The sequence below is a fragment of the Cyprinodon variegatus genome, unplaced genomic scaffold (assembly GCF_000732505.1).
Source record: "Cyprinodon variegatus isolate N-32 unplaced genomic scaffold, C_variegatus-1.0 Scaffold697, whole genome shotgun sequence".
Classification (NCBI taxonomy): domain Eukaryota; kingdom Metazoa; phylum Chordata; class Actinopteri; order Cyprinodontiformes; family Cyprinodontidae; genus Cyprinodon; species Cyprinodon variegatus.
Genome location: NW_015151150.1, coordinates 338,302 through 347,972, shown reverse-complemented (window position 1 = coordinate 347,972; position 9,671 = coordinate 338,302). Strand labels below are relative to the sequence as shown.

At 40.8% G+C, this 9,671-nt stretch overlaps 1 protein-coding gene across 1 annotated transcript in view; it reads left to right on the top strand.

Annotated features, from left to right (window-relative positions):
• The window catches only part of spata20 (spermatogenesis associated 20), a 73,369-nt gene extending 64,709 nt beyond the window's left edge, over positions 1–8,660 (top strand). The window contains exon 16 of the mRNA XM_015394593.1: positions 7,942–8,660. Within this exon, the coding sequence (XP_015250079.1) occupies positions 7,942–8,136 (195 nt within the window). The 3' untranslated portion in view covers positions 8,137–8,660. The remainder of the gene's footprint in view (positions 1–7,941) is intronic.
• The last annotated feature ends 1,011 nt before the right edge of the window (positions 8,661–9,671 follow it).

The window sequence follows — 9,671 nt, the reverse complement described above, 5'->3', positions numbered from 1 at the left end:
TCTGTATGTGTCGCAGTGAATGCAAATATGCCCCCACCGCTTCCGCAGACACTCTGCTGAACATCTCCCAAATTGTAGGTGACCGCAGACAGGAGGCCTCTGATTGGTTAAATCTACATCCGCTCTAGACTATGTGTATTTCCTGTTTGGTACCTTACCGGCTTGTTTTGTTTCTATGACCGCCATTGTGGAAAACGACTCATAAAGATGGACCAGCTCGAAGAGCGAGGTGTGCGAGAACGCTGGGAACCTTTTTCCACCTGGTTCCCCGCTCTTTTTGGCCCTCATGTCCCTCCGTTGTCGCACAAACTTGCCCCCACTTCTAGAATAACATAGAGCAGACCACGCTTCAAAATTGGGCAGAAATCAAAAATATCTGCGACAAGCTCACTGTGACACACTGCTGCAGGAGTATAACCAGCCCTTAAGTAGGATTTTTTTTCCTTTTTCCACAATAAAGATGTGCAGAAAGTTAGGACCATGAGTCTGCATTGGCAGCTGTTCTGAAAAACCAGTGGGGCTGTTAAGGGAGTTCCTCAAAACACAACACATTTAGCCTTGTCCATGTAACCTCATGTCAGATTTGATCACCAAAGAATTTTAAGTGGCCATGATTTTTATGACATCAACAAACGACGGATCCCTTTCATCTTAAACATAGCATTAGCTAATGAAGTATGCTGTGGATGTCTCAGGGGCCGGCTGAAGAGAGAGGCTATTAATTCTATCCAGACACTAAAGCACCATCAGCCCTTGGTGAACTCACCCCTGATTTAGTGAAGAGGGGTTATGTAGAGGCTGTCAGCAGCGCAAAGCGACACCCACTAGGAAAAGTACCATATCAAGGTGAAACAATGCTGTGGCATGTAGTTAAAGGACTGCAATTATAGTTGCTTTTAAAATTGCACAGTTGCCTCAACAATTGGTTTGAAGAGAGTAAAGCTATTAGAGAGACATTAGTGTTTACCAAAAGCAATTTTTGGTAGAAAGAAAACATCTGTAGTAAGGAACTTCTGTCAGCTTAGATGAAATTTGAAAATTTGGTCAAAAAAAATTAACTAAAAAAAAGGAAAATTAAAGAATTAACTACACAACACCCTGAACACAGCATCCAAGATGGCAGTGGCATGCTGTGGGGATGCTTTTCATAGGCAGGGACTAAAAACATTACAATAAAATCAGAGCTAAAATGGATTGGGTTACATCAAAGCATGCTGATGGTTTAGAATGGCACCATCAAACTCCAGGAAGCAATTGATCAGGGTTCCTCAATTCCAGTTCTGGAGGTCTTAAACTCAGGTCATAAACAGGATGTCTAGAACTAGACTGGATGCTGAGTATGGAAGCGAATCGTTACCATATTTCAAATGAAAAAGCATTTTCAGAAATGCTTTTTCATTTGAAATATGGTAACAAATTGCTTCCATAGCTAAGAGGTATTTCAGCTATTTGATCCAGGTAAGCCTCCTAGCTCTGCAGGTTTTGTCTCAGGTGTCCTGCCTTCCTATTATGGAAAAAAAAGTTTTATGTTCAGGTTTCTGTCTCTTTGTCATCATTCTTTCTCAGGGAAGGAGCAAAAAGTGGGCTCAGTACATCAGTCCATTTGTCTGCTTCACGGAACAAACTCTGCCCTCTATCCAGGCTAAATGGGGTCACAGCTTAGAACGATTCTTAGAGTTGTGTGTTTGTAAGTGACTGTCAGCGCAGGTACACACTGTTCTGAGCTGAGGGGCTTTGGCAGGATGAGAGAGGGAGAGTAGGAAGTGGCTGTCAGTGTGGGGACATTTAACTGGTGGGAGTTGTGTACCTACGTGTGTGTGTGTATTTGTGAATACATGGTTGTGTGTATTTTTAAGGGTTGCCCAGTATGAGGGGGATTAACCCTGTGGGAGTTTGACTGTGCTCTCATGTGAAGCCAACTGTGCTGTCTGCTACAGACTCACACACAGACTCCCTCTTATGCACTACACAGAACTGTGAAACAACACGCTTTGCTTTCAGTTCATCACATTCACACGTTGCACGTCTCCCTGTCCGTCCGTGTTGCTCTCTGCTTCCATCAGTTACACAAACACATCAGCAGCACAGACTATAGCATGACCTTTTATTTGGGGGCGTGTTGCTAGGATGTGGTCTAGGTCCAGGGTTGGTCTGCATGAAGCTGACAGCAGAGAGAAGACATCAAGACAGAGCTAAAAGGTTCTGCTGGGCAGGGATATCCTTCCTTGTCTCCATAGCAACAGTCACTCGATAAGGAACACATCCCTTCAAAATCATTACAGAGTCTTAACTGGTTTGTCTGTGCTTGATGATCTCAAAATGCTTCTAGCCAGTAGGAAAAGGAAATGCATACTTTAGATTTAATGAATTATTTTTGTATGACATCAGTTTTACACAAATTTTTTCTCCCTTCAAAATTATAACTTATTTTACAGCTGTTGTAAGTTCATTTCCTGTTATCACTGCTAAAATTAATTTATTCTTTATTGCCAGAAGTATTGACTTAAAGGTATATTGGAGGACGTTCATTTTCCGGGTAGATCATCAAAATAAGTGGTCCTCCTAATTGTCAATCATTCTGGCCATCTTACGTGCTCGTCCCCATTTTCACTTTCCAAAGGTGAGTCTGTCATATTCGAAACATTGAAAATCTGTTTTTGGAAAATAATTGTATGAGCGATGCAAACAACAACTTTTAAACAGTGTGCACAAGGAGAAATGGGCTTGTGCATGATTTCGCACATGTTTAATGGGCAGTCCCTCTCAGGAGCTGGTACAGGGTGCATTTTTTAATTCAAGTGGAGAAGGCGGGTCTTTTGTGAAGATCCTCCACTATACCTTTTATCTTCCAAATCACTGAACTCAGGTGTTCCAGTCCCTTACATGCATTATGGTGTGGTAGGCTACATCCGGAACCAAAACTAATGGTCAGTGGATACTCTGACATTAGCAGCTTTCTATTTTATAAGTAGCATTGGACCTTCAAACTTTGTCAGGCCTTACAGTTAGCTTAAGCTCAGTGCATATTAATCTTTGGGAATTCTTTTCCATGGCACCAGTGCTTTATTAGCATTACCTTATCCAGTGCTAAGTCTCAGATCTAGAGCTTTGCTGAGGGCCTCTGGACTACAAAAACATGGAAATGTTTTGTTGTTTTTTTTAAGTTAAGAATCCAAACTATCTGGTAATCCAACAGATAATTCTTGTTTTTGTTGTTAGGAAAACGGCCCCTGCCTGAAAGTTAGGGATGTCCTGAGCCGATATTAATATCCGATATCCATCTACTGTATCCTAACTATTATAGCATTATATTGGCCGGCATCTAAAATCTTGTATATTTTAATGCTGATTAAAACTAATTCATTGGCCAATTGTTCTTGTATTCTTGTCTATTGTTCTCTGTTTCAGTAATACAACTTCTTCAAGACTTTTCTGTTTTATCAAGACCTGTTGATATTGTATCTGTTAACTCACAGAGCTACAATATTGGTATCATATCAGAAATGTAAAAGTTGTATTGGGACACCCCTACAGAAAGCATGGTATCAAGTGTAAATCTTAAACATAAGGAGATTATAGTGTCAGGTGATGTTAGCTGCTGGGCTTTGCTCCTAAGTTCCAGTGGTGGAGAGAGTTTGCCACCATTACCAATCACGCATAAAGGCTGAACTCTGCCGATCACACAGATTGCCTGGTAAGATTTAGATTTAGGTATAAACGCCAGTGTTAATTTCGCCAGCTTTTTAAAATTTAGTCTTAGTCACGACGAAAATCAATTTTAGTCTGTCATATTTTTATTAATTGCCTTCGCAATTTAGTCTTAGTCTTAGTCTGAATGACGAAAATCTATTTTAGTCTGAGTAAAATTTTTGTCATTTTTGTCAACACTGTAAGTAATAGAACTTATCCACACAATGCTTTTCTTTTTCTCTATTTTATTTATATAACACTGTGCAGAATAGAACTTCTCCACACACTGATTCACTTTTTAACATATATCACATTGTACACATTGAATCTTTTGTCGGCTTGTTTCATTATATCCACATAGTCTTCATCCTCAGTGGTCCTTGCTGGCAGGCTAGTACGCCCAATCCACTTTGCCATTGAGTTCTCCAGGGCTTTCTGCTCTTGGCGTCAGGTTTGTACGTTGGGGTTGCTCCCAACATCTCTGCAACAGATTTCCCTTCCTTCCGAAGCATCGGATTTGGCTGTGGTGTCGATCATTATCATGCAGGTTGTTTTGTTGTCCTTGGTGTTTAAACGAAATGGCTCCATACATCCAGGCGTTGTTTTTGCCAAGCTCCTCCAACAAACCGTACACCGTTGTCCGAGCCCAACGCCATGACTGCGAAGTTGAGCTAGCCACAGTTAGCTACTACCAGTGACCAGTATAAACCCTCTGCTACTACGGAGTGAGCGGCACGAGGCACTGTGGGACAGGCGCCACGTAGGGACAAACAACGCGTAATCTTCTACGAAGTTCAAGAAAAGCTTATATTAACAATTACAAATTAATTATGAACAATTCAATTTTTTAATGTCCATTCGTCCATGGCTTGAAGAAAATAATTTTTAATTCTCGTCATATTTTTATTTTCTAGAAACAATTTTTGTGCATCATCATCTCATCATCGTCATGGGAAAAAGGGGGCGTTAACAAAATATTTTCGTCACCGTCCTGGTTGACAAAATTAACACTGATAAACGCTATAACTGACTATGTGATCTGGTGAAATTGAATCATAAAATCACCTAATTTAAACAAAACATAAAAAAGTTTAATTGAACAGATTCAATTTTTTTCAGACAGAGCAGAGTAAAATAGTACAAAACATGGAACTAAGCCGAGAAACTTTTTATTATTTTTTATTTTATTTATTTCCCACAGATTATCTGCTTCATGTTGGGACAGCAAACATTTTAATACACATAGTAAAAGTTTTCTTTTCTCCTGCAGCTTTAAGGAGACGTTTGCTGTGAGACTCCAAAGTCTGGTGAAGCTCCAAAGGCACTACGTCCCTGAAATATTTGTGCCCCAGCAGCACAGTCCAACATTTACAGCAGTCGGTGGAACCCACGTCTTTCACTGCTGTTTCTTTACACAATTAGTTAAATAATACATTCTGAAATGAGGCAAGAAAACTGCTTGAAATTCATACACATTTTGTGATCAAGACAAATTTGTGGTTTATTGAAATGAAACCGATGTTCAGTGGCTCAAAACAAAATCCAGATTCACTTATAGATGCTAGTGGGCAGCTACAAGTGAGGTTGGATATGAATTATCAAAGAAGTCAGTCTTATTCAATCTTTTTAAGGTGATCTTAAGCAACAGTACTCCAAACAGGGAGCAGCTCCATGTAATGTTTTCTTAAAGTCGTAGGGAAGCCATAATTAAATGTCAAATCATTCTGTCTTAAACATGTACATAAATGTACTCTTTATCAGACGATATTGTCCCAAAAGTTAGAAAATTTCTGTTTAAAAAAAAATACCTTGTACACCTAAATTCGGCCAATCATATCTCAACGGTCATCTGTCAATCAAATTTTTTCAGGTAAAGCATCTTGACTCATATGTCGCAGAAAATATACGCAACACTTGAAATAAGAATCATTTACTTTACCATTGAGTTGCGTCTCAGTGTTCACGGGGATGGACGTCTGTGTCTTCAGCAGGCGTAGAGCTAACAGAACTGGCAGCGTTACGAGGCAAGGGCTCAAACATGTACGGCTGGAAGCCTTCTACACCAAACCAAGCTTCTGCCGCCCTGGCGTCCTCTTCCACAACATCTTCGTCCCTGCTTTCCTCCTCTAAATACAAAACGTATGACGTAGGAGACTCATTCATGACCTCCAACACAAAACTATCCTCCTCTTGAGTGTTTCCTTGAGAGTGTCGTTGCTAATTGCTACTTGGTCCCAATATAATTTCCCTTCGGGAATCTGCTAGCACTAGGTTGCTAACTGGTTAGCAAGATGCTTCCGACACACCAGCCACAACCAAACTTGCTGGCAAACCTTCCGCCGCAACAACCCCGCCTGCTTGATAAACGACCAATAACATCCGCTTTATTCGCTCGTGTAAAGTTGTGCACCATTTCTCTACGACTTTAAATACATTTTTATTCTACTTGTCACAGAACATTTAGAACATCCCTCATGTATTCTGCTCCTCCTTATATATGAAGTTCATTAAAATGTAAAATATTTACTTTTAGACAGTCTGCTCTGTGAGTTTGACCTGGACCCCTCTCATCACACCGCCTTCCTTTCCTCTACTCCCTCTTTGCCTTCTCCTTTCTGCTTGATTTCTTTTTTTGTTGTTTTTTTGTCACCTCATTCAACTCTGTATCGCAGGAAATTACATGTTTGACAGGAAATAGCCTGGGGCAAATACAGCGCAGCCCATTTCTTCACTCTGCTGCCTTTCTAACACCTCACTGACATACTGACATGCCATCGTTGGCAGAAACAAAGTAGAGGACCTTTATTAATTTACTCCTTTTTTATCTTAAGCCTTATTCCAACACTTGCCAAAAGGTTTTGAACCTTTAATACAAGTTATTGTCAGACCAGTATAGATGTAAATTGGTGCATCTTCATCTGCTGCAGGCGGGACACATGGGCATTGGTTTGGTTCACACAAGCTGTTTCTTTTTCCTGCTGGCTCTTAAGTGTACCATGAAAGCCAATCTGCAACACTTACACACACTAGTTTAGGAAGGTTATTTTGGGACAGTTAGATAGATTGAGACCTTTTCCAGGTTACCGAAACTTTAGCAGCTTCCAAAAAAGTAAAAAAAAGAAAAAAAAACAATCCCTTGGACTTTGTTTCCAAGTTTGAAGACGTTTCGCTTCCCATCTAGGAAGCTTTTTAAATTCAAAATGTCAAGAATAGCATTAGTTAGTTAGATGCTTTATACGGTGCCAACAAGCCCTTGTTTTTGTTTAGAAATCATACAAATTGAAATGGACGAATGGGTCCACCCCTTGGACTGGGGCTCATTTGAATTCTTTTGTTAGCCTGCAATGCCCATACATGTCTATGTCTCTGAAAGGGGTGCCATTAAATGGAATTGGTGGCCTGGCTGAATAGGTGAGGTCTTTTTTATCATCTGGTCCTCAAAAGAATGTCCTTTCTCCATAAGGTGTAGATGTACTGCAGAGTCTTGTCCCGAGGTTGTCGCTCTTCTGTGTTGGGCTGTGCGTCTGCCCAGTGGATTGTTTTTTAACTTTTTTAGAATGACTATGACCTGGATGACTGAAAATTCACCAGCATTTACCAGCTCTAGCTTGATCGGTTTAAGGATTATTTAAGCAGCAAAGATCAGCTGTTTACTTCTAAAAAAAGAAATCTACTCATATCGAGATCTGCTCGCCCTGTGTAGTCGGAGCCTCTCCATAAGCTCTGCAGTCAATGTGATATGAAAAAAAAAAATGGAGATTAAAAAGTTGGACGCAACCCGTTTGACCTGTGCTTCAGACATAAGCAAAGCGTTTTTATCTACCTCCTAATATTAGATATTACAGGTGCTGGCCAATATAATCCAGCATTAGTTTTTTTACCTGATCTCAGACTGGGACATCCTTTGGTGTGTCTCTGGTTGGGTTGAAAGAAATGGTTTATTGTACCTAGTTTGTGATTAGTGAGTCATAACCAAAATGTACTCATAAAAACCTTTTATTGAAACAATAAATAGGTGATAATAACTGATCTCTTCATGGCTGAGGGGGCTTTAAGTTTCAAAAAGCCAGAATGGTCTGACACCAGGCTGCTGATTGTTTATCAGTTGGCATTCTTTGGATCTACATTCTTTGCAAAGCAATCTTCTTCCTTTTTTTAGTCCTTTGATCTAAACGGCGCCCGACGTTTGTAAAGAGGTGTTCTTGAGCCAAGCCACTGACTCTCTCTCCCCTTTGTTTTGTTACCTGACAGGTTTTGATGCACACTGATGGGAATCCGGGAAGCTTCCTGTGCCAACGTCTGCCCGTACTGACCTCCATGACTCAGCTGGACGGTACCGCTACGGCCTACGTATGCCAGGACTTTAGCTGCTCTCTGCCCATCACAGAACCCCAGGAACTACGACGGCTGCTCCTTGACAGGACCGCAGTGCCGGAGGCCGACTGAGATCTGACAGACTGCGTTCTGCAGCTTTCTGCTTTTTTTATCCTCAATAAATACCAAAGCTTTAGGTCAATCTGAGCTGCTTTGCTAGGATCTGTTGCTGCTGTGCCTTGCAGAAGTAGCTAAATGTCATTGATAGATTTTCCTTAAGAATTCCCTTGTATTAAACTTCATTTATCTTCCCATCATCTCTGACGACCTTCCTTACCCCTGGTAAAAGAAAAGCAACCCCACAGCATCATCATTATCACAGAGCTGGACTCTCTGATCTTAGCTCATTGAAATGTAAATTAGTTTTATTCAGTGGCATTAGTGAATGAATAAAAGGCACATCAGACATTTTACACATATTTCCTTATTTGTCAACTATAAATTCCCTCCATTTCACACTTATGTCCTGCTTTGAGTTGGTATATCCAAATAAAATGCAATAAACACTGTGTTTGTATGGAAACATTAAAGGGGTCATAGAATGATTCTTTATGTGGTGCTGGTCCTTAAGGTCTCTGAATAGGGTGTGTAAATTGGTTGGGCTAAAAATGGCATATTTGCTGTTCTATGCGCCCTAATGCAAGCCTGGTTATAAGCCCTAGAATGAAATGACAGATTTTCTTCCTTTTATGGTATGCTGATGATTATTTATTGAGCTGTGCACTGATTGGTTGGTTTACAGCGAGCAAAGCTGCTGAGCAAAGGCTCATCATAGCAGCAAGCACTCACTCACTAAAACATTGAAATTGTTCATATGATAAGGTGACCAGACGTCCTCTTTATTCCCGGACATGTCCTACTTTTTATACCTTATACAATGTCCAGGGAGAATTTCAAAACCGTCCGGGATTTTGGTTGACTACATTGCAGCAGAACCGACCCGTCAGCTCTGAGGCTGGTCCGGGAACCCCCCTGGTGGACGGAGGGAGGGAGCCAGCGGGGGACGGAGCAACCGAACCCTACTTGGTGTCTTTGGATACTTGGGAAGACTGTGAAATTTTTCCCCTTTCTCGGTGCAGCCTGGAACACTGCATTTCTACCCGTAGTTCTGGCTCATTTTCAGTAGAGAAACTGCGTACTTTGTAATTATTGTAGAAATAAACCCAACTGTAGACTAAACAGCTAAACAGGTGTCTTACATCTACCTCTGTTCATGTTCTTGGGCCTTGAACCAGTGGGCTGGTCTGGATGTCAAATTTGGGGTGTGACAAAAGTTCAGGCCACAACCAAAAAAAAGGCAACATCCCCTAGTTGACGTCAACTCGGTGCTTCGTTTGAATTTGTCCGTTTTATGGTGGAAGTTTTGAACTGTGAGATTTGCAGAGAAAGGAGGTGTTTTATGCGGTTTGAACTTCTCTGTACGTCCATTTCACCCACTGAACTATTGTTATTCATCTATGATAATGTAAACTCGGTTTTGCATTCTATGACCCCTTTCATGAAACATTTTAATGACTAGTCTGGCAAGGTTCTGTATTGTGCAATGACAGATATGGATCCCCGATTTATTTCCCATTTTAGTAGTACCTCTGAGCAGCATTTTAATA